This window comes from Taudactylus pleione, unplaced genomic scaffold, assembly GCF_031769625.1.
Source record: "Taudactylus pleione unplaced genomic scaffold, aTauple2 ptg000085l, whole genome shotgun sequence".
Classification (NCBI taxonomy): Eukaryota; Metazoa; Chordata; class Amphibia; order Anura; family Myobatrachidae; genus Taudactylus; species Taudactylus pleione.
The window spans coordinates 15,114,875-15,141,776 of NW_028284487.1; the positions used below are offsets into that span (position 1 = coordinate 15,114,875).

The following is a 26,902-nucleotide window of genomic DNA, read 5'->3' on the forward strand; positions in this document are numbered from 1 at the left end:
CAAATGTGCATGTGTGCGCTTTCCCTTATTCTCCAACTGTGTATGCGCAACCTTTCCCTTACTCTCCAACTGTGCATGCCTGACCTTTATTCTTCAACTGTCCATGTTTGACCTTTCCCTTATTCCCCAATTGTCCCTGCGTGACCTTTCCCTTATTCTCCAACTGTGCATACATGACCTTTCCCTTATTCTCTAACTGTGTATGCGCAACCTTTCCCTTATTCTCCAACTGAGCATGCCTGACCTTTATTCTCCAACTCTCCATGTGTGACCTTTCCCTTAATCCCCAACTGTCCCTACGTGACCTTTCCCTTATTCCCCAACTGCACATGAGTGAACTTACCCTGAATCTCCAACTGTGCATGTGTGACCTTACCCTGATTCTAGAACTGTGCATGAGTGACCTTACCCTGATTCTAGAACTGTGCATGTGTGACCTTACCCTGATTCTAGAACTGTGCATGAGTGACCTTACCCTGATTCTCCAACTGTGCATGTGTGACCTTACCCTGATTCTAGAACTGTGCATGAGTGACCTTTCCCTTATTCTCCAACTGTGCAAGTGTGACCTTTCCCTTATTCTCCAACTGTGCATGAGTGACCTTTCCCTTATTCTCTTACTGTGTATGCTCAACCTTTCCCTTATTCTCCAACTGCGCATGCCTGACCTTTATTCTCCAACTGTCCATGAGTGACCTTTCCCTTATTCTCCAACTGTGCATGCTTGACCTTTCCCTAATTCTCCAACTGCACATGTGTGACCTTCCGCTACTTCTCCAACTGCACATACGTGACCTTTCCCTGACTCCCCCAACTGTGCATGCGTGACCTTCCGCTAATTCTCCGACTGTGCATGTGTGAACTTCCCCTGATTCTCCAACTGCGCAAGCGTGTCCTTTCCCTTATTCTCCAACTGTGCAAGCGTGACCTTTCCCTTATTCTCCAACTGTGCAAGCGTGACCTTACCAACTCCTTAACTGAACATGTGCGATATTGATATTGATCCTGGAGAAGATCAATCATATTTGCAGTTATTAAATACAGTGTTGCCGATACTGTATTGATCCAAAAGTCGATACGGGACTGCCGTTTGTCCATCCCTAGTCTGAATCACCAAACTTACCGAGAAAGATTAAAAGATCCAAATATAATACAATGGTATCGCTGCACTCTACAAATAGGGGTATATTGCTTGTTACTTGTCATGTGAAACAAGGAGGTTTTCAGTAGTTAAAAATATAAATATTTTTAACATACAGTAAACAGCATAATACAAACTGACACAACAAAAAAAAATTACAACTTACTTAATGCTTCAATTTAACTTAAAGTTTCTGCAATAGAATAAATGATTATTTTAAGTCACCAGTTAGTGAAGCAGTGGGTGGTAAAAAGTTAGATTACATGCAGGGCTGGATTAAAGCTTGCGGGGGCACCAGGGCTACTAAGTTGTGGGGGCTCCCTACAATAAAATGGGCACCCTACGCCCCATTGCCCCCGCCCAATATGCCCTATAGTACTACCCTTTTTGTGTACAGTGACCAGCCCAAGGCCCCTGAGTACTCACCTTCCAGACATGTGTTCAACTTCTGCATGCAGAGTTAGTGCACACAGCGCAAAGCAGCTCCCAAGTCCCCTCATCAGCGATCAGCATCACGGACATGATGTGTCACATGACACTGATAAGGGGACTAGGGAGCCGCTCAGTGCTGTGTGTACTCACTATGCATGCATGCAGGACAACCGCGGCATCCCCTGTCCGGGAACAGGTGCTGCTGGGCACCTGTTCTCGATAATTAAAGGGTCACAACAACCCTGTGTGGGGGCCCTTTTGTGTGTGGGGACCCCAGTGCGACCGCCCCTGTCATCTTCCCCTTAATCCCACCATGATTACATGAGCAGATGTCATTACTGTCTGTACCACTGTATCACTGTATTCCTACAATAAACTTGCAAGCCTGGTTAACGATCACTGTTGTGGCTTAAAGTCCATATTCACATTCCGCTGGTGCCTATTGTTAAGCTCCTATGATTTTAAACCAATAGAACATATCAACAGGTCATGGGCCCAGGTACCACTAGCGTCACAGTACGCTGAGTGTGAAGTACACAGTGAGTCTTTTGTTTGGTTCAGCACACAGCATGTACACAGCAGCAGCACCCAGCATGATCATGATCAAATTTGAGAGGTTCATCTCCATAGCGAACATGGAAGTTCGCTATGGAGATGCAACTTAAATTAAGAGGTTGTGGAAGACCACCAGTTATCCAGATGGCAATCCTAAACCTGATGATGTGGATCAAGACATGGAAACCATAGGCTTGAGTGTGGAGCAAAATGATTATTCCATAATTCATGGGAAGGTGTCAGCATATGACATGTGGATAGCCCTGAAGACAGTGTAGGAAGATAAAGGTATCATGAGAAGAATAAACTTGAGGTGAGGAGTGCTTTATAACACTAAATTGAAGTAATACAAAAGTATGAATGACTATATTGACAAGATATTTGGTGGGATGCAGCAACGGTAGAAATGCGGTCAAACCCCAAAAATGCGGGTTTGACCACATTTCTCACATGCACCAGGCTTGTATGCGGTGGGTAATGCCATCTTCAGCTGGGGTTACCCTATTGAAGCCCACCCAGCACCCCCCGAGGCATGTGTGTCCTTTTTGTCTTTTTGTTGGTGGTTTTGAAACCAACAAAATTACTATAGACCAAAATAGCCACAAAAGTGCAGCAAAACCACAATTTTCAAAACTCAAAACTACAAATTGATATCCTGCCTAAATAACAAGCAATATCACAATAAAGTAATATGAATGAGAGCGCTACAGTATAATCAATATTTATTAAAGCATTTATTACTCTAAACAGCAATTAGCAATAATAAAAATAATAAAGTGCATAAAGCCTATAAGGCTCAATCATATAAAAATATCAAGAGATATATGATCTATACCAGCTATACAGAAAAGAAAAAAAGAGTCTTTTTAAAGGAAAAAATCATCCATAATCAGTTCAATGAACAATTATATTCCCAGTTAAATGGCACAGTGATGATTTATTTGTATATCCAGGTATCCAGCGATTTAATTAGGAATCCTGAAAATTAAGTTCTGCTGACTGCCGCCCGCTCGCCGACTAGGCAGAGAAACAGGCTAAATGCAACTCATGATGACAGTGCCTCCAGGGCATGTATTGCAGGAGATTCCGCTTATCAGCACTCACTTGCCGGCATACTCACAATCTCTGTCCGGTTTTAGTGTATAAGGTCACCCATCTCAAGCTCCCAGGTTCAGCTGTGAGATGCAGTGCCACTCGTGCCGCGGTCTCAATATTTGATGTCGATGCAAATGGAGTCAGCCTTAAACTTCATCAACTGATGCACAGGGAAAATAATAGCTAGTATATCCAAGTTCTTAACGCGTTTCTCCGTTCTTGTAATTATAACGGTTTCATCAGAAGGTAGATCTCACTGTGTCAAGGATGGGTATTTAAAGTAACCCTAATTCAACCAGTCACCAGTTTAGTAGAACACTTAATAGCACTTAATAATCAGCATAATTAAATATAAATCAGCTGTATAATCATTAATCAATACAAATAAACATAAGATATATATAGTTTAACATAAAAAAATACATATATATAGTAATGATGGCATCGCCGATGTATATAGGTGATATCATATGTTTCTACAAACAAACTCAATTCGATCCAAATAATCTTTGTCTGGCTGAGATATAATTAATTGGTTAATCAGCAGTCTCCCAGGACTGAATCAATTATAAATGTTAGAAGCAAGTAAATACCTCTTGATTTAACAACAGACCAAATGGTCTAGTGGTCTAATGCACAAGTCAGTTCCCACAGAGACTCAAGTTTGAATCCAACTCCAGACGCATTAACCATTCTAATACAAAAATACAGTTTGGTTTAAAATTATTCTTTTTGTATAAATATTTGTATAAACACCCCATTGTTTCTAAATTAGGGTGCCACTTGCTTCCAACAATTAAGGAACCAACACTGAACTATTATCCATATAGTTTATCAAAATATCAGCCCAAGGTTGACATGATGAATAGTGCTTAAAAAAAAAAAACATCAATAAGGATTGGTGGCCTATCCAGATACATAAGATCATAGAAAGAACACCTCAACCATAATGAACCTAAACCATTAACTGTTATATAAGTATAGTGAAAATAATATTAACAAATTACAAATATTATTGTATAAAAAAAAAAAAATCAAAACCATGCTGTCTCAAATGAAACAAAATAAATTATATATTTTATCAAATATTAACCAATAATCATTATGGCTAGAATACTTCAGAGACTACAAATGCCAGGTAGGAACCCAAGCCTAATCACCTATATTATTAAGCTCAATATTGTCATTAAGACCATCTGGATATAAGGTGCTCAAGGAAAAGATCCAGAATGCTTCTCTCTTACAAAGATGATTAAAACGATCACCTCCCCTGTCCGTCAATTGAACATGTTCAACACCCTGAATCTTGAGGACTTTGATATCTTCTGCATGTTTGTACTTAACATGAGATGACAAACTATGAGTTTTCATATCTCTTAGGACATTTCTTCTATGTTCCATGAATCTTGTGTGGAGCAAACGAGTGGTTCTTCCCACATATTGAACTCCACAAATACATGAGATAACATAAATGACATAGGAAGTCCTACAATTAATACTGCAAAGAACATCAAAGGTTTGACAATTCTAATTGATGTCAAAGTCCTCAAGATTCAGGGTGTTGAACATGTTCAATTGACGGACAGGGGAGGTGATCGTCTTAATCATCTTTGTAAGAGAGAAGCATTCTGGATCTTTTCCTTGGGCACCTTATATCCAGATGGTCTTAATGACAATATTGAGCTTAATAATATAGGTGATTAGGCTTGGGTTCCTACCTGGCATTTGTGGTCTCTGAAGTATTCTAGCCATAATGATTATTGGTTAATATTTGATAAAATATATAATTTATTTTGTTTCATTTGAGACAGCATGGTTTTTATTTTTTTTTTATTTTTTATATTTCAATAATATTTGTAATTTGTTAATGTTATCTTCACTATACTTATATAACAGTTATTGGTTTAGGTTCATTATGGTTGAGGTGTTCTTTCTATGATCTTATGTATCTGGATAGGCCACCAATCCTTATTGATGTTTTTTTTTTTTTTTTTTAAGCACTATTCATCATGTCAACCTTGGGCTGATATTTTGATAAACTATATGGATAATAGTTCAGTGTTGGTTCCTTAATTGTTGGAAGCAAGTGGCACCCTAATTTAGAAACAATGGGGTGTTTATACAAATATTTATACAAAAAGAATAATTTTAAATGATACTGTATTTTTGTATTAGAATGGTTAATGCTTTTGGAGTTGGATTCAAACTTAGGTCTCTGTGGGGATTGACTTGTGCATTAGACCACTAGACCATTTGGTCTGTTGTTAAATCAAGAGGTATTTACTTGCTTCTAACATTTATAATTGATTCAGTCCTGGGAGACTGCTGATTAACAAATTAATTATATCTCAGCCAGACAAAGATTATTTGGATAGAATTGAGTTTGTTTGGAGATACATATGTTATCACCTATATACATCGGCGATGCCATCATTACTATATATATGTATTTTTTAATGTTAAACTATATATATCTTATGTTTATTTGTATTGATTAATGATTATACAGCTGATTTATATTTAATTATGCTGATTATTAAGTGCTATTAAGTGTTCTACTAAACTGGTGATTGGTTGAATTAGGGTTTAAATACCCATCCTTGACACAGTGAGATCTACCTTCTGATGAAACCGTTATAATTACAACGGAGAAACGCGTTAAGGACTTGGATATACTAGCTATTATTTTCCCTGTGCATCAGTTGATGAAGCTAAGGCTGACTCCATTTGCATCGACATCAAATATTGAGACCGCGGCACGAGTGGCACTGCATCTCACAGCTGAACCAGGGGTCTTGAGATGGGTGACCTTATACACTAAAACCGGATAGAGACTGTGAGTACGCCGGCAAGTGAGTGCTGATAAGCGGAATCTGCTGCAATACATGCCCTGGAGGCACTGTCATCATGAGTTGCATTTAGCCTGTTTCTCTGCCTAGTCGGCGAGCGGGCGGCAGTCAGCAGAACTTAATTTTCAGGATTCCTAATTAAATCGCTGGATACCTGGATTTACAAATAAATCATCACTGTGCCAATTAACTGGGAATATAATTGTTCATTGAACTGATTATGGATGATTTTTTCCTTTAAAAAGACTCTTTTTTCTTTTCTGTATAGCTGGTATAGATCATATATCTCTTGATATTTTTATATGATTGAGCCTTATAGGCTTTATGCACTTTATTGTTTTTATTATTGCTAATTGCTGTTTAGAGTAATAAATGCTTTAATAAATATAGATTATACTGTAGCGCTCTCTTTCATATTATTTTATTGTGATATTGCTTGTTAATTCTGTTTGTGGAGTGTCCCCAAACGCTCCTTCTTGAGAGTTGCTGAATCAGCTGTTTGTAATTGATTTTATTAAAGTGCACCTGATATATGATCCTTTGGAGTATATATAGAGTTTTTTGATATCCTGCCTTTTCACCAGTATAGAATAGAAACCACCGTACTTGTCAAGTGGCGGATTTGTGAACCACCAAACAAATGCCAGAAATACCAACTAAACATATAAGGTATTTCTGATAGGCGAGATAGCCCAAACAGCTTTCTATCATCACTATCTGCCAAACAGCTACCAGGGAGGCTCATACATTTATTATGCCTGAAATCATTATGGTATAAGAGGTAAAGAAGATTCATTGTTATCTTATGAGGGCATTATTGTTATTGAATATGGGACCTATTCATCAACCCTTAAGTTTCATTTTTTAGCTAATATTTAAGTAAGGGTAGTATTCATTAAAAGACTTAATGCAGGAGATGTGACTAATATGTCCTCGTTAAGTCAGTCTCCGTTAATTTTCACACTCCCCATACATTACTATGGCAATGTGGAAATTACTGTATTCATCAAACCCCAAAAATATAACATTTTCGGTATTTGATGTAGTAAATGACCGCCATCTGGAGATGGCATTCACCTTTTGAAACTGCCTCTGACTGCACGGCAGCTTGTGTAGCAGCGCGCTCCCCCTCCCTTCTTCTTGTCAGCGGCTGCTGTCTGCCCATCTGTAGCTGGGCAAATCTTACCCCCGCCAGTGCTGAATCGGGATCTCCTCATGTCTCCCCTCTCTCTTGATCTGCGGGGCCCGACGGCAGCATTGTTATTAGCTATGCACCGCTGCAGCATTACAGGGTCCCCGCCAAACACACTTGATGACTGCGCCCGGCGCAGGGGCTTACATTGACCAAGCCATCACTTCTTGCTGTGGCTGGTGCTCCCGCTCTGCTGACCGCTCCCGCCACAGTGAACAGGCTGCGCATGCGCTCTGCAGCTGTATGGCAGCGTTAAGTAAGTGATATCAGAGTAGGAAAGTATCACTATCCGAAAAACTGTTTACGCAGAAATGGCAGTTTTTCGGATGTGATACTTATCTAGGTCAGTGGCAAACGCAGGATTTTTAGAGGGGGGTTTCCAAATGCTTGATTTTAGAGTGAGTGTGGCCAGTTCATGAAGTGGGCATAATTAGCACTTATCCAGCTTTAACATGTGTCATAGAAAATGTAATGTGCGTCATAATTCCAGCATATCCAGGACCAGTGATCACAGTAAGCCATTATATGTGTCATACATAGTGTATTGTGTGCCATAACTCCAGCATATCCAGGACCAGTGATCACAGTAAGCATTAAATGTGGCAGTAGGGCCATCCTGTCTGAGCTAAATGTTTTTATTTCATATGTGGGCACCATTCCAGAGCATGGGAGCAAGTCCAGGAGTCTGGGGGAGCAGCAGAAGAACCTAGAACTGTCCTGGGCATATATGTACATATTGGTCTTCTTATGCACTGAACAGTGTATTATACAGTATTAATAATTAACCCTATTGATGGTCTATAGCATTGCACCCCTATCAGTGCATGTTTTCAAGATCTCCTAGTTGGTGCACAGGTGTATTTAATACTGGCTGACACATGTTAAAAGATAAACAGGGGGTGCTATTTATTTCATTTGCGATACTGAGACGAACGTGCAGCACTAGTAACATTCTGATATATTACTGTTTCTATTGTGGTTATGGCAGTGGTTCCCAAACTTTTTTGAGTCACGGCGCCCTAGAGTATCAGCATTGTTTTCACGACACCCCTAAGCCAAAAAGTTTGTTATTGAGAAATTCTGAAAAAAATGTAGTAAAGTAGTAAAGTGAAGTAAATTGTGCTGACCTGTCATCCTTAGGTTCACTTATGTGGTGGTGGACAGGTTTGCGCTTCTGTTTGTTCACATAATTACATTACATTGACCGTAATTCATTTGATTTGGTGCTGGACCACCAACCTGAGGCACCCCTGCAAGTGTCCGGAGGCAACCCAGGGTGCCACGGCGCACAGTTTGGGAACCTCTGGGTTATGGGCTGGGGAGGGGGGGTTCCAGGCATCCGGAAACTCCCCCTGCGTTTGCCTATGGGGTCAAACATGATGAATACAACCTAAAATTTAGAAAACATAACTGCGAATTCTAAACTAATTTAACACTTAACAATTTTAAGTGTTGATGAATAATCCCCTAAATGTCTTAGGGATCCAACTGAATTTTTACCATTTATTAAGTATATTAAGCTGGAAACATGAATGATTGGTAAAGGAAACAAATGTATTGATGATGGGGAAAACAATACTTTATGATGTGGTCTCCATTTATAGTGGCATAAAATAGTAATAGTTGCATCTGTCAAAAATAAAACAAATGGCCCCAATATCAATCATATTACAAACCTTATACAATTACTAAATAATTTTGGTTTATTAATATAATAAATCACGTATTTAGGCTACTCATATATTAATCAGATTTAAATGCCCTTATAAGGTAATTATATATTTTTTTCCCTTTTATTCAGTCAATGATTATTGCACTAATAATATATTTATTAATCCTCCACATAACTTTCTGGTAGTTTTGCAGCAGTTTAGCAAATATTAAAAGCTGCACATTGATGGTGGTTTTAGTCACCCTCCAAGCTGCTGAATAGTAAATCCGGCCTTAGTAAATTCCCCTTAGGCCCCCCTCATACACTGTAGCAGACAGTACCAGACACGCTACTACTGATATAGAGGTGTGAAACATTGCATCATTGGGTCCATGGTAAAATTGTGGGACAAGATCGGTGCCATGATTTGGATATCACAGAGCATGCATCGAACCCATGTACAGTATGTTTAGAAGGTGCCCCAGTTCTGTCAACAGTAAAACAAGGTGCCTTGGAATGGTAACCCAGCATTGGCCTTATAGCAGTCATACCCTCTGCTCATACCCTCTATGAACACTGCAGGAATACACCAATGTGTCAGGGACCTAAAAGATGTGAACTTTAATTTCTTTCAATAGTCCTAAATGCAGGATAACTGGTATGCATATGACTATAATGTTCAATCACTAATTTATGTTAAATATCTTAATTTGTGACATATTTGATAGATATGTAACTATGGTGGAGATGTACTAAGCTCTGGAAAGTGGTAAAGTGGAGCGTGATAAACGATCAGCCACTCAGCTCCCAACTGTCATGTTACAGGCTGTATTTGAAAACTGACAGTTGGGACCTGATTGGTTGCTCGCAAAATAGCGAATGCCTGCTAATTTGAGTGACAGGATGAGGCGTATGTGGGTGGTAACAGGGGAAGGTGCTTGAAAACGGGGAGTGGAAATCAGAACGCAGGCATGCTTAAAGGTCAAAACGGGCGCTTTATGGGTGTGCATAATTGAAACAGCAGCGTCATTGACCACGTCACTTGGTTTTTTTTAGCCAGAACTGCTCGCAAAATTGTGGTAGCAAAAACCAACCACAAGAATAGCGAGCAGTTCATACCCTGGTCGATGTACTCGATTAATCTAATAAATAGCGGACATGATGTCGGATGCGAGCGGCCAGGGGGCGTAGTTTCCCAAAAAACGACCGCAAGTTTTGTTCGCTCGTTCAGACCTAGAGGCGTGAACAGACCGCAATCAGCGAACGGTTCATTTGAATAGCCACCCCTATTTTCTGGACGAGCGAGCGCAAATAGCGACCGGCTCTGAATCAGGGCCTAAGTTTTTTATTATTTTATATATAAAAATAAATTAGATATTTTACGATTTAAACTTTTTAAATGTATTTTTTTTACATCTTTATTTCAATTAATTGTGGATTTTAAGATAAACCACATTTTTACATTTCTTTTATTTGGATACAATACTTGGTGCATGTGAGTGAGTGGCAGAGAAATGGACACTGGGAAAGTACAATGAGCCAGTCACTATCTATAGTAGCTTATAGGATACTGTAAGGGGATAAAAACATTGTGATAATGACTATGAGTAGTTAACGCTTATGTCAAATATTATGAAGAAAATAAAATAATTAACTTGGGGACTATGAGCCTGATTCAGATGTGGAGGCAAATGCCATCGCAGCTGCAATCTCTCACGGATTACAATTGCGAAAATATGCTAATGACCCACTCGCCATCCAGTGCTTAGAGACGCCCACTGACAGCTTCTCACATCCGCTACTCGTGCACAAAATCGGGAACATCAAATGCAGATAAAGTGGCCATTTGCTTTCTCAGTAAGATTACACTGTCGCAGACATAGCGATTCTCCAGACACACAGAGAGCTCTCCTACTGCGAGTAAGAACGCAAAGGCTAATTTATGGATGCCCAGAAAACAGTGTTTAAATGGTCCCAACACACCTGCATTTATATTGTGGTCACTAGCTTTCTGACTGTATTGCACATGCACTCTGTATTCTATGGTGGTCCACTGGGGTGATCTATGTATTGTATGTCAGTATGATGCTGTACGTTTTGGGTACAGTTAGGCAGAAATGATGTGATTTATATTTGTATTGTATACTGTTAGGAAAATGTTATTCTAACCCCACCTACATTTGTGTTGGCAATGCCCACAGGTGAACTGGTCCCACCTAACTGAGGTCACTTTTATAATTTTTTCCAGGGCCACTTTAACAATCTATCCCTGATTGCCAGGAACTTGTAAGAGGAAGGGCAAGCTCCTGTAAGGGGTTATTTGTGTAAAGTAGAATGGGTACAACAGATCAGTGTATTACACAATATCGCCCTCTTGTATATTTATAAGGGATGCAATGATAATTTTCTTATTAGAAATACATGAAGCCCCGGATAGATCTCAGATAACTGAAAAATGGCAGTACAGAGAGGATTAACATCACTGCCTTGTGTATATGTAGGTAATTAAAGTTACAGCCCTTATAAGCATTGAGCAAATAATTATCATCACTATTAAGATCCTGGAAGTGCCTTTGATATGCTGGTCCCTGTTGTGTTCCTGTGATAACAGATTAAAGAGCACATATAATCCATCCCCACCTGTCCTATATTGTGCCCAGAGTCAGCCCTCTGCCAGCTACCCAGCAGTCCTGATCCAACATTAGTATGACAAATTTCCCTAGCAAAGTTTTGTCTAATATGTTACATGACTACATTAATAGCATGATGAGTACGTTATGGGTAACTGTAGGAAGGCAGGTGTACCTTTCATCCAATAAGATTCTGTCATTTCCTAGTGGTTTAAAAATGAGAGTAAATGTCCAAATGGCTTCTATGGGCAACACCAACTTATGTTCTGTTACCTGTAGGAAATGAGTATAGAAATATTCCCCATTATAGTATATAGGATTTCAATATTTTATTTTTTTGTTTGCAGAAGAAAGTACCATCAAAGCATTCCTTAAATTGGGTAAGACCATGAGAATGTCAGACAAGGTATTTATTTTACTGTTACGTCACCATTACTATCTTAGATTTGTAGTGTGTAATATATAGTAGCCAGTCTGATATTACCTATCACCAGGGTAATGCAAACGAAAACAGTGAAAGGTCATGTTTAATATTTTTGGACTTGGGCCTGATCAGAGTAGTATGCTAATGCCGTCACAGCTGCTAATGTGTACTCATCTGCTATCTGAAAATATGCAAATATTTTATAGTGCACCCCAACATCACTGAAAATGGGGGCGTGGTCTAATCACCATAGTCACACCCCCTATGTGATGTTATTTGGAGGCATGCCCGCATGGCATGCCTCCAAATAATGTCAGGCTGGCTGGGGGGAGCCTCACTAGCTGGTCTTCCCCCAGCCTCTCTCCCGTCACTGAATGGATGCCACGTGCACGGGTGGAACAGCGGGACAGTACTGTCCTGCTGAAATCGGGATGTTGGGGAGGGGTGCACCCTCTATGGGTGGTGCCCCTGTTCGACCGCATTGGTCGAACACCCCTAGAGGCCGCCCTGTGTAGCGATGTGTGGGGGGCCCTGGGCAACCACCCTAGTGGCCCTGTTGTTAATCTGGCTCTGGCAGTTTTGCAGGTTTTCGCAGCAGCCCACAATTACAGCCATTTTGGGTATGACTCAGAAACAGCCCATTAGATCCTCCATTTCACCAAACCCCACAGCCATGCCCCCAATAGTTTCCCTTTTGAGCTACAGGGAGCTGAACAGTGGTAGATAGGACTGCTGGGCTATGTACATATGTATTTCTCCATTCTGACGCTGTAACTGGTATTTCTATCCTAGTACTTACTGGCCATGGTGTTCACCTACTTCCAGAGAGCCCACCTGACCCTGAGCGAGTATAATTCCATCAATTTCTTCTGCGCTCTGTAAGTATTTTTATTTGTTGATTAGTCAGATACTGTATATCTGGAGACCAAGGGGCCTATTCATCATCACTTATTTTTCACAAAAGCATGTAAAAATTAACATTTTCACATACTTTTGTAAAAAATAAGTGTCAGGGCCATTCATCAAATTCCGAAAAAGCATTTTTTTGGAACTTGATGGTGTTACTAAACATCACTCTGAGATGGCGTTCAGCCTCCGATAATCTTCACAGGCTGCTGTTTACACGGTAGCCTGTGAAGATTTACATGGCAGCCACACAGCACATGGATCTATTCAGATCCCTCCCTGCTGTGTCTGCACAGCCGACATGTGGCCCAGCTCACCGAAAGAATATAGGTGAGCCGGGTTAAGGAGATGCAGCGGCACGAAGGAGGTGGGTCGGATACCAGCACTGTGGGGGATGGAAGGGAGGGCCAGATTGTACACCTGCGGGGGGAGGGGGTTCCAGGTTGTACACCCGCGGGGGGAGGGGGGTGCCCAGATCATACACCCGTGGGAGGGGGTGGATCATACGGGGGGGCAGTGAATTCAGCAGCCTGTGTAAGACAGGCAGGGAAAAGTTTCTCCCTTACGAAATACTGCTTCGTAGACACAGCAGTTTTTCGGAAGTGATAGTTTAGGGCAGGAGGCATGATGAAAGCCTCCTAAACTGAGTTTGAACTTGCAGTGAGTTCAAACCATAATTATCACATCTGATAATTATGTTTTGATGAATAGGCCCAAAATGTCCTGGAGAACTTCTTAGGCAAGTCAGGGGCTGTTTACTCATCTACAGTCATTACTGTATGTTCAACAATAAAGAACAATAAAGGATTATATGCATTTACTAAACAGCCCAAATGACACTGGAGCTATAAGTGAGATATTGGGGCTATATAATCCCTGTAGGGGATATACCCAGCTGCCACAGAGATATATATCCAGAGCTGTAATAGTTAGTTACCACTCTGCTGGCCCCCGTTCTTGTCTGAGCATGTGCGGCGCCTGCTGCATAGCATTCACACGGCATACATACACACAGCATACAAACATATGCTAGAGCATACACACACAGCATACTTACAAACACACACACCAAGCATACACGCACATAGGATACTTACACACACACACAGGGCCGGATTAAGGGGGGGCAACAGGGGTGGTCATCCCGTGGCCCCCACACACAGAGGTGCCCCCACACTTGAACATGCAGGGGGGATTTCTGAGTACTTAGAAACCTCCCCTGATGGACCAATTACCCTCTTCACCGGACTTAATGGGGGCAGAGCCAATATGACAAGCCCCACCCCCATATCAACCGCAAATCGTATTGGTATTACTAGTTAACCCTATTGATGGTCTATAGCAGTGCACCCCTAACAGTGCATGTTTTCTACATCTCCAAGTTGATGCCCAGGTGTATTTATTACTGCCTGACATGTTAAAAGATCCACAGGTGGTGCTAATTATTTCATTTGTGATACTTAGAACATGTAGCATTAGTAATATTCTATTATATTACTATTTATATTGTGTTCATAGTGTGGGCTGGGAAGGGGGGTTTCCAGGCAACCGGAAACCCCCCCTGCATTTGCCTATGGGTTTCTGAGTACTTAGAAACCCCAACCCCTGATGGACCAATTCCCCTCTTCACCGGCCGTAATGGAGGCGGGGCCAATATGACAAGCCCCACCCCCATATCAACCGCGAATAGCGGCATTACAATGTGAGGGGGTGGAGCCAAATGATGTGAGGTGCCCAGCCCCATTAGCAACCTGAAGCTGCTGGATACAAATAAGTGTGTGTACTGTGTTTGTGTGTATATATGTGTATGTGCTATTGTATATACAGTATGTGTGTATATATGTGTATGTATGTGTTAATGTGTATATATGTGTTAGTGTGTGTATATTGTGAATGTATATATGTTAGTGTGTTTGTATGTGTTTATGTGTGTGTTACAGTCTGTATATTAAAATCAATAATAATAATTCCTTATACAATTAGTATCAAATATATATATATGTGTAATTCACATATTCCAGAGAGAGTCAGGTGTTCTAAGAATGTCACAAACGTTACAATTGGCAAATTTTATGTTTGGTAGAATAATCATGATTTATGCAGGAGCTGATATTCAGCACCAGTGTGAACCATGACCTTCTGTTGTTCTCAATGTCTGTTTGTGAACAAAAGGGGGGATTATACACAATCTCGGAAAACAGGGATCTGTGTAATATGGCATTACTGAACACACACATGGCTGCATAACAGAAATTTGTGCTGTACACATGATTTCTGTGTAGAGTTTGTATGTACTCACCTGTGTGGAGTTTGTATGTGCTTCTGAAAAATCCTTGCAATACAGCAGTTTATAGATTTATTTCAGGTTAAGAAATCCACTTCTGAGTAAGTTATGACATGTGGTGTGTTATACTGTATTATCTGTGTATTAGATCGCATGTAAACCACATATAATCTTACAGTTATGATTTGTAGGTTTGCGTAATAGGCATAATACATTGTTTAAGATAATCAAGAACTTGATGTGTTTTGTCAAAGAATATTAGGGCGGTTAGTGGCCCTGTGAAAGCTTGCATGTTTAGCTCACATGAAACTTTGGTCGCTATACATGCATAGAGCATAAGCGATGACAACCCGGTGTCTGGGGTCTGGTGGCATAGGACAGGATACGTAAGAAAACTGTATGGAAAGGTTAGCAAGGTTCAGAGAGATATGAATATCTGAGATGTCATGGATATTTTTGAAGTGTCCCATAATAATGGTAAAGCAATTATTCTTTATGATGTAAGGCATTCTGTTGTTTTAATTCTAACCGTTACTTCCTACAGAAGCATGTCTTTAATAGTTGTCTGTGCAGAAACTGCATTTAGCGACGCGGTAAGAATATTGAGCAGAGAAGCGCGCACTGAGAACCTGTGAATGGCATGAATTAGCTACTCTCGCTGGGTGATCTCAGATCTGTAAGATAAATTCTCCAATCTTGTAAGGATTGAGGACTTCATTTCCAATAAATACGGACAGGAAAAAGTAATACACCAGCAGTGTCAGACTGGAACAATGGGGATCACTGGAGGTTTTCTGTACCCCTATGGTCCAGTCTGACCCTGTATACTAGTCATAACTCAGATAGATATGGGTTTCCATAAATAGATTAAGGAACTCACAAAGGGCGGTATATGTGTTTAACCCATTTATTTAGTTCTGTGACAGATATATATAGGTGACACCGGTGTGAAGCTTAGAATCTGGTGATGTATTGCTAAGCAGGGTATGATTAATTGGATCATATAGCAGGTTTGCAATGAGTCCTGTAATAATCGTTATATATATATTGTTAAGCAGAATATGGAGTTTAAATAGACTGAATCGCAGGTCGGCGAAGTCTTTAATAAAGGTAAAAATGGATCATTTCATTTAAGATGCCACAGATGTTAGGATGTTTAAATAATTGTTTTCCTTTAGGTATATGACTGCAGGAAATATGATTTTTAGACAGCTATATACATTACAGTATAGATATTAAGAGACAATGTGATATGCATAATACTCAGAGCGTTGGACATGGGATGTTCCTTAGAAGTAGGGATATCACATGAAAAGCAGAAATAAGGAAATCTAGATTTGTCATTACTGCGGTAAATAAGGAGACATCCTTATGATACTGATTACAGGTGATAATTGATTTAACCTTTATGCTTATAGCAATGTTTATGGTATATGCAATTGTTCTTAAGACTGTATATGGTATAATATGGGTTAAAAACAGACAGGTGGTATAAAATCCTGCTCATTTTAAATCCCAGGTGTATACAGGTAAAGTATAATGGTATAAATATGTAAGTCGGAGTAAAGGATTCAAAAATTCCCTTGTGTTAATAAGTAAGTATTATAACCCCTGACCAAATTCATAGGAATTGGAAGATGGGTGGACAAGGTCTTTTTTGTAGGATCTTGGAAATATTAATAGCTGAAAATACTGTGTATATCTCATGAAGTGACTTATGTGGTAAATGACATCGGAACTGTTGTAATTGGTAACAGTTCATAAGGAATAGTTCTTAGAGATCTCAAGTGATTGATAGTAACATGCACAAACGTGATATTGTTGTGTTCATAAATCCCTGTAAAATCTAGTTAAATTGTGGTGTAGGTATTATGGATAACCCAATGGTGGAGGTTTCATTCACCAGAACAGGGGGATTGCCATAGATCATAAAAATATGCATATGATCATACTGTTTTGAAGTTGCTGCAGTGACAATAACTCAGCAGAATGTAAGTTTTTTCCCCCAAAACAACTGATGTAATTTTGATGTTTTACCTCTAGTGGCCAGTAGGGACACTCTCAGGTCCTAGGAGGAGGAGTAGTAGAAGGGGAAATGCACATCCATTTCCCAGCAGAGGTGGTAATGCCTGGAATTACTAAGGGTTTTCAATTAATAAAAATTACATTTAAAGTTATTTAAAATGGTCTTATATTTAAACATGTTCCACATGGTGATTTTCTGTTCTTAATAAGTAATTCGGTATATCTATTAACAGTTTGCATGTTTGGAATAGATAGGAATTAGGTACATATTGGCATGTCTGTATTATGTAAACTAACATTTCTTTCTATTTTCTCGCAACACTTGAATGCAGGTTAAAGTAGATCAAACGGCCCAAGACTTCCCTGATTCTCCTCAACAATTAATACACAGATTATTGTCAGGAGAAAAGGGGGGGTGTTATATGGGTATTTGAAGGTTGGAAATTTAGAATTTCCCAGATTAGGGATATTTTTTTGGAGATTTTCATAGAAAATGAGAAAAACAAAGGCATTGTAGGATCTTGATTGCCATCTAGTGGAGAAAACGATGTAAAGTTGAGTCTGTAACACTCGTCAATGTTAATGATATGTGATTTTTGTTAACTCCAATATGGAGCAGACAAAATTCTAAACTATCACAGTGGGTGGGGAGGAACCGCTAACGCACGGAGAATCTGTTTTTCGTCCATGTAGGCAAATCAAGTCAACAACAGGATATCTGAAGACTGCAGACAGATCGGATGGAAGACAAGACATCAGATTTGGTAGGAAAGATGGAGACATTCAAAAGTACTGATATCTCTCAAATTCTTATTTAGATGCTGACAAGGCCCAGCTGCAGACAGATGATACTCCTGGTAGATGACTATACGAACCCTAAGATGATCAGATGGAACAGATCGGAAGGACCAAAGCAGATGTCCAAGATGACAACACTCCAGAAGTGCGCCCTCATCCCATGTGGCGAAGATGACAACTATAGGCTTTTGATTCCAAATGTTAATAAAACTTTGGAAAGGGTTTGGTTCACATATGAAAGATTTTTTATCCTTACATACAATCAAACAAGGTTTTTTCCATCTACATATGCGAAGCAGGAGAGGACCATTACTTCTCCGCCCTTTCATTATCTTTTATTTTGAACTGTGAAAATTACATTGTTATGATTCTCTCCAAACTGAATTCTCTCTCTTCTCACCACCTGTACGATCAACGAACATACACATAACACATACACTAAAATAGTGATAATACACAAGATTATGTCAGTTCAACTGTCAGATGTCATTGAACTCACAACAGGGGGATATGTTACAGTGTGTATATTAAAATCAATAATAATAATTCCTTATACAATTAGAATCAAATATATATATATATATATATATATATATATATATATATATGTCTAATTCACATATTCCAGAGATAGTCAGGTCCCAAACAAGTTTACACAGAACTGGTTATTCCAGCATATCAATCAATCAATAGAGATGGCTAAATGATACTACAATCTAATTAGCATTTGTTAAGGTGTTCAACTCCACAGCATACCCCCGACAAGAGGCTTTTTCCTCTTGAAGCTTCCTCACAGGTGATTGGACATGAGTTTCAAAGTAAAGGATTGAAACACCCCCTTTTTGAACACACCTATCAGGTAATAGGATTCTCACAGAGACACAGGAAGGGTCTCTCACAGATGCAGGCACACACACTTGGAGAAACACACATTCTGGCAAGGACACACCAGGGAGACCCAGGCAGAGCAGACTCCCCCCCAGAAGGTCAAAATGCAGCTTCATTCCCCAGGGGAGGCCTGGAGATATCTACTCATAATGGCTAAGTAAACTGTACATTAGATAGCCTATATGATATCTATAACTAGTTTGTATTAATCTGTTTATAGCTTATATAGATAGTTTGTAGTGATTAATATTGTGGTTCATAGTGGAATCTTTGTAAACGGCCAGGTTATCAAGCTGTAATGCTTTGAATATGCCTTGAATGGTTAGTGGATTTGTAGCAAGTTTGTCTCAATCTGTAGTAGACAATATGTAAAAGTTTGTAGTTTGGTAAGGGAATTCATAAATCTGTGTTAGCATACAGTGGATGATATGGTGTAGTCTTTGTCTATTCACATGTGTTTAATGGAGACTGTAGTTCGTCCACCATGTGCTTTTACAATAGCACTGTCTGAGAGAGATAGGTTTAGTGCGTGTTGTATTCTTGTGGTCTGACTATCATTGTGTAGTTAAGAGTAAGATGGAAATTGGGTAAAATATTGCAATCTGTAGATATATAATTGTTTGATATCAGCTGGTGATGAAGAAACCCGTAACTCGGTAGTGGTCAATTACATTGTACTAAGTTTATAAGTAATGTACACTGTTTAGTAGTTTATACTATATAATGGAATCTGGCTGAAATATTGTCAGGTTGAATTCAGCTAGTGATTGTGGTTCCATGGGAGTTGCGTATTGCTAGCCATATTGTGATAGCATTGTGAAGTTATGTACTATCATAGTTTGGGGATTTTATAGTTCAAATAGATTGGTATAAGTAATAATTACCGTGAGAAAGGTAATCTGCAGTTTGTTAAAGATGGCTACCTCCATGTGGTGTGAACAAAGGAAGAGCATGTATTTTGGCCCTTCCCCCTCCCCATTGTCTAGTGAGTACTGGCTGAGGTCTGCTGTAGGATGGTATTGTTGTATATTGTAATCAGCTTGTGTTGTACATGTTGGAATATTAAATGGTGCAGTGTTTGCCTCATGTGTTGGCATATGATATTCAGCTTGCATATTTAATTAACTATGGCATTATGGGATATTTCAATGAGGGTTTTTCTGACATTCAAAATGGAGTTTGTGTTCAGAGACCATGCGGTTTGAACAATAGGACAAAGGGTCCCAACAACCCCCACACATAATCTCACACAGCAGCCATTTCCTCTCTTTCTCTTTCTCTCTCTCTCATCTTTGTATCGTCTATACTGTATTTTAATAAGCATTGATTTTATGAAGATTGATTTGAGGAATATAAAAACATTTTACTTATAACATTTTGTGTGCATCGTTAGCTTTATGAAAGGAAATTATCCAAATGATTTAAAAGGTATATAATTCTGGTTAACAGTTTGCGAAGTTCATATATTTATGTTACTTATAACCTGATAGTTATTATATGAAAAATAGAATAATTTGCTTCAGATATATTGGGATTACACGAGCTGGCAATGGCCTGTTTGTACTAGGGGTGTGCACCGGCCACTTTTCGTGTTTTGTGTTTTGGTTTTGGATCTGGATCTTTCTTCATGTTTTGGATCTGGATTGGTTTTGCCAAAACCACCCTTCCATGTTTTGGGTTCTAGGTTTTGTGCTTTGGATCTGTATTTTTTTGAAAAAAAGCATAAAAACAGCTAAAATCACAGAATTTGTGTGTTTTTCTGCTCCTATGCTATTATTAACCTCAATAACCTTAATTTCCACTAATTTCCAGTCTATTCTGAACACCTCACACCTCACAATAGTGTTTTTATGTCCAAAAGGTTGCACCGAGGTAGCTGGATGACTATGCTAAGCGACACGAGTGGGCGGCACAAACACGTGACCCATCTAGGCGTGATATTGCAGTGGCAGACAGGATGGCAGTTTGAAAAACTAGGCCCCAAACTGTACATAATGCAAAGAAAAAAAAGAGGTGCAAGATGGAATTGTCCTTGGGCCCTCCCACCCACCCTTATGTTGTATAAACAGGACATGCACACTTTAACAAACCAATCATTTCAGCGCCAGGGTCTGCCACACAACTGTGGCTGAAATGATTGGGTCGTTTGGGCCCCCACAAAACAAGCTGGCAATTAATGTGTCCCTGCACAAACTGGCTCTACGGAGGCAAGATGTCATCCTCATCCTCCTCATCCACCGATTCCTCACCCTCTTCAGTGTGTACATCCTCATCCTCACAAAGTATTAACTCGTCCCCACTTGAATCCACCACCACAGGTCCCTCTGTACATTCTGGAGGCTGGTCTCCCTGGAAGAGCTGATAATTCATTTTGATGAACATCATCTTCTCCACATTCTGTGGAAGCAACCTCCTACGCCTTTCGCTGACAAGGTTCCCGGCTGCACTAAACACTCTTTCGGAGTACACACTGGAGGGGGGGCAACTCAGGTAAAATAGAGCCAGTTTGTACAGGGGCCTCCAAATTGCCTCTTTTTCCTGCCAGTACTGGTATGGACTGTCTGACATGCCTACTTGGATGCTGTCACCGATGTAATCCTCCACCATTCTGTCAATGGTGACAGTATCATATGCAGTGACAGTAGACATGACAGATGTCCAAACTTGGTCCTGCCTGCCCTGCATCACCGCCAGCGGGTTGCTTAGGATACCTAAGTTTTTTCCTGGCAGCCCCAGTTGCGGGAGAAAATGAAGAAGGAGCTGTTGACGTGTCACGTTCCGCTTCAGCTGACAGTGTGTTCACCAGCAGGTCTTTGCACCTCTGCAGGCTTGTGTCGGCCGGAAAGAGAGACACCACATAGGCTTTAAACCTAGGATCGAGCACGGTGGCCAAAATGTAGTGGTCTGATTTCAACACATTGACCACCCTGGAATCCTGGCAAAGCGAATGAAGGGCTTCATCCACAAGTCCCACATGCGGAGCGGAATTGCTCCATCTTAGCTCCTCCTTCACTTTCTCCAGCTGCTTCTGCAAAAGCCTGATGAGGGGAATGACCTGACTCAAGCTGGCAGTGTCTGAACTGACTTCACGTGTGGCAAGTTCGAAGGGCTGGAGAACCTTGCACAACACAGAAATCATTCTCCACTGCGCTTGAGTCAGGTGCATACCCCCTCCTTTGCCTATGTCATAGGTGGATGTATAGGCTTGAATGGCGTTTTGCTGCTCCTCCATCCTCTGAAGCATATAGAGGGTTGAGTTCCACCGCGTCACAACCTCTTGCTTCAGGTGATGGCGGGGCAGGTTCAAGAGTGTTTGCTGGCGCTCCAGTCTTCGGCACGCAGTCGCTGAATGGCGAAAGTGGCCTGAAATTTTTCGGGCCACCCAAAGCGTCTCCTGCACGCCCCTGTCGCTTTTCAGAAAATTCTGCACCACCAAGTTTATTGTGTGAGCAAAACATGGGACGTGCTGGAATTTGCCCAGATGTAATGTCCGCACAATATTGGTGGCGTTGTCAGATATCACAAATCCCCAGGAGAGTCTAAGTGGGGTAAGCCACTGGGCGATGATTTCCCTCAGTTTCTCTAAGAGGTTGTCGGTGGTGTGCCTCTTACTGAAACCGGTGATACACAGCGTAGCCTGCCTTGGAACGAGCTGGCGTTTCTGAGATGCTGCGACTGGTGACGCTGCTGCTGTTGCTGCGTAAGACATCTACCCAGTGGGCTGTCACAGTCATATAGTCCTTAGTCTGCCCTGTTCCACTTGTCCACATGTCCGTGGTTAAGTGGAAATTGGGTACAACGGCATTTTTCAGGACACTGAGGACACTTTTTCTGACATTTCTGTACAGTCTCGGTATCGCCTGCCTAGTGAAGTGGAATCTAGACGGGATTTGGAACCGGGGACACACTACCTCCAGCAATTGTCTAAATCCCACTGCACTAATGGCGGATACCGGACGCACGTCTAACACCAACATAGCAGTCAAGGCCTCAGTTATACGTTTTGCTTCAGGATGACTGCTGTCGTACTTCATCCTCCTCGCTAAGGACTGTTGGAGGGTCAATTGTTTAGTAAAAGTAGTGGTGTTCCTACTTCCTCTCTGGGATGATGAACGACTCCCAGCAGCAGCAACAGCAGCAGCAGCAGGAGGCGTAGCAATGCAGGATCCTCCGGAGGAATCCGGGATAGGAGAGTCAGTCATGCCAGTGACATGGCCTGCAGGACTACTTCCGATCCTGACTAAGGAGGAAATTGACGAGGAGGGAGTTGACGGTGTGGTTTGCAGGCGCTTGGATACAACAGGACAACGGGATTTAGGTGTCCCTGGACTGCTTACGGTCTTAGCCAAAGTTTCTGAACTTGACAGTAACTTATTATGAACGCGCTGCAGGTGCCGTATAAGGGAGGATGTTCCTAGGTGGTTAACGTCCCTACCCCTACTTATTCCACCTTTACATAAGGTACATATGGCAAGACAGTTGTTGTCCGGATTTGGATAGAAATATTGCCAGACCAAAGAGGTGGAATGTTTGGTCTTCTGCCCAGGCATGACCATGATGGGCTTTTTCATCCCACGGACAACAACTGTCTCCCCCGGAGCTTGATTTAAACAAACCACATCACCATCAGAATCCTCCTCGCCAACTTCCTCCTCAGCGCCAGCTACACCAGTATCCTCATCCTGTTGTACTTCAACAGTGACATCTTCAATTTGCATATCAGCAAGTGGACTGTGGGTGCTTCTTTCAGCACTTGCAGGGGGCGTGCAAATGGTGGAAAGAGCCACCTCTTCCCGTCCAGTGCTGGGAAGGTCAGGGATCGCAACCACCACCACACTTGGACTCTCCTTGGGGATTTGTGATATCTTCTTAGAAAGCACAGTTCTTCGCTGTGCTTTTACCAGCTTAACTCTTTTGATTTTTTTAGTGGGAGGAGGGCTTCCATCGTCATGTGAAGCTGAACCACTAGTCATGAACATACTAGGGATCGACCTTAGCCGTTCCTTGCCACTCCGTGTCGTAAATGGCATATTGGCAAGTTTACGTTTCTCTTCAGATGATTTAAATGTTTTTTTCAAGGTCATTTTCCTGAACTTTGTCATTTGGGATTGTATGTGCCCTCTATTATGACATTGGGCATCGGCCTTGGCAGACGACGTTGATGGCATGCTATCGTCTATGTCATGACTAGTGGCAGCAGCTTCAGCACTAGGAGGAAGTGGTTCTTGATCTTTCTCTATTTTATTTTTATCGGAGAAAGTTTGGTCCTCCATTTATGCTATATCGATTTGATATATACGTGCGGCTAAACACAGAAAATATTTTTTTATTTTTGCTGGAGAGTAGTGCACTTTGTGGGTTACACCAGCCTTTAAGAAATGAGCCAGCCGGCTCTTTACTTATGGGACACAGGCGCACGCTTGGCGCTGCTCCTTTGTTGATGCACGTGCGGCTACTGCGCACACAATTCACAAACACAGAAAATATATTTTTATTTGGTTTGGACTGGAGTGTACTTTGGGGGTTACAGCACCCTTTAACGGTCAAGCCAGCCGGCCCTTTATTTATGACACAGGCGCACGCTTGGCACTACTTTGTTGATGCACGTGCGGCTACTGCGCACACAATTCACAAACACAGAAAATATATATTTTTTTGGTTTGGACTGGAGTGTACTTTGGGGGTTACAGCACCCTTTAACGGTCAAGCCAGCCGGCCCTTTACTTATGACACAGGCGCACGCTTGGCACTACTTTGTTGATGCACGTGCGGCTACTGCGCACACAATTCACAAACACAGAAAATAATTTTTTTTTTGGTTTGAACTGGAGTGTACTTTTGGGGTTACAGCACCCTTTAACGGTCAAGCCAGCCGGCCCTTTACTTATGACACAGGCGCACGCTTGGCACTACTTTGTTGATGCACATGCGGCTACTGCGCACACAATTCACAAACACACAAAAAATATTATTTTTTTGGTTTGAACTGGAGTGTACTTTGGGGGTTACAGCACCCTTTAACGGTCAAGCCAGCCGGCCCTTTACTTATGACACAGGCGCACGCTTGGCACTACTTTGTTGATGCACGTGCGGCTACTGCGCACACAATTCACAAACACAGAAAATAAATTTTTTTTTGGTTTGAACTGGAGTGTACTTTGGGGGTTACAGCACCCTTTAACGGTCAAGCCAGCCTGCCCTTTACTTATGACACAGGCGCACGCTTGGCACTACATTGTTGATGCACGTGCGGCTACTGCGCACACAATTCACAAACACACAAAAAATATTATTTATTTGGTTTGAACTGGAGTGTACTTTGGGGGTTACAGCACCCTTTAACGGTCAAGCCAACCGGCCCTTTACTTATGACACAGGCGCACGCTTGGCACTACTTTGTTGATGCACGTGCGGCTACTGCGCACACAATTCACAAACACACAAAAAATATTATTTTTTTAGCACTTGGGGGGAGCACCCCTGATGGACAGAGCACCCCCTGGACAACACTACAGCACCCCTTTAGGACTGGGACACTGCACAGGACTTTGGAGTGGACACAGCCCCTATGGAGAACTGACTGCACAACACAGTCCAGCCAGCCCCTATGGACTTTGAAGTAGTGGACAACAGCAGCCCAGCGCAGCACAGCACTACTCTGCACTACACTACACTACACAGCCCAGCCAGCCCTACCTCCCATCCTCCCTCTTCACTGTCCACAGCCGAGTGAGAAAATGGTGCCGACACGGGTACCTTATATAGGTTCCAAAACCCGCGAGACTCGGAAGGCGGGATGATGACGTTTTGCCTCGATTTCAGATCCGAGTCAGGCGGGAAAAGTCGAGCCTGACTCGGATCTGCCTCGGATCGGGGGGGCTCGGGGGGGGTTCGGATTTCAGAAATCCGAACCCGCTCTCCCCTAGTTTGTACAAAAAGAAAGAAGGAAAAAAACACCCATTATCAGTGTGTATACTATATATGTGTGTGTGTTAGTATGTTATACACAGTATATATATATACTAAGTTTGACATATATATGTGTATGTGTGTGTATTTAACATGGGGGGGAGTAGGATTAGGTCAATGTGGCTTGGTGGGGGCCCCCACAATTTAGTTGTCCCAGGGCCCCCACAAACCTTAATCCGGCCCTGCACACACGTGTGTTTTCTGCTGCTAGCTGCAGACCTCCTCCTAGGTGCCTCTGTGAGGACTGTAATTTTAGCACGCTGCCCGGACCCTGCCGGTTCAGCTGTTAGCGCTTCCACATCAGGTGATATGAAAGCCACCTGACATGGAAGCGCTGACAACTAAACAGGCAGTGTCCGGGCAGCTCTGATCGTGGTGGGTGGCCTGCGGCTGGTGCAGAGACAAAATCAAGGCTGTCTCCATCTCTGAAAAAAATTGGCCAGGGTGGGTTTCTGGGTACTCAAATCCCCCATCCCTTGCGTGCGATACTGTATATTATATATTATATCACCTGCCTTCAAGAAAGCAGCATCTACAGCACTGTCACTAGTGATAACGCTGATTTTAATAGACCCTTTATCCTCCACAGCTCACATACAGCGGTCAGCCACCTGTTAACACAATGCATTTTACGGCCAGAGAATGATGGGAAACAACAAGACCTGTGTGTTTCCAAAACCACTCTACCTTTATTTTGGACAGACAGATTATTTTATAGCCCTCAAAGTAACATAGAGGCAAAGAAATCTATTCTGCACATGTGCAACAAATTTTCTTATGTACCTAATTAAAATATATATAAATATATTTAGCATATTCCAAGCATTACATACATCGTCAGTAGATGGCAGTATTGCCTAACTTATCAATAAATTAATATTGGTACTACTATCTATATCTGTAAATCTATGACCTCTCTCAATGGATTTATTAGCTATGTCTAATCTTAGAGACAATACATCGTTGGTATAAGGCAGTCTCTTGACAACATACACCATTTTTCTCAATAGGACCATATAATCTCTTATCTTTCCTGTCATATAACTCAGACATGAATACAAAG

At 41.4% G+C, this 26,902-nt stretch overlaps 1 protein-coding gene across 1 annotated transcript in view; it reads left to right on the forward strand.

The window, feature by feature from the left end:
• Nucleotides 1-11,927: 11,927 nt before the first annotated feature.
• LOC148532067 (speedy protein C-like) overlaps nt 11,928-26,902 on the forward strand; it is a 53,385-nt gene continuing 38,410 nt past the window's right edge. The window contains exons 1-2 of the mRNA XM_088468290.1: nt 11,928-11,951; nt 12,762-12,847. Coding sequence (XP_088324416.1) covers nt 11,934-11,951; nt 12,762-12,847 — 104 coding nt within the window. The 5' untranslated portion in view covers nt 11,928-11,933. The remainder of the gene's footprint in view (nt 11,952-12,761; nt 12,848-26,902) is intronic.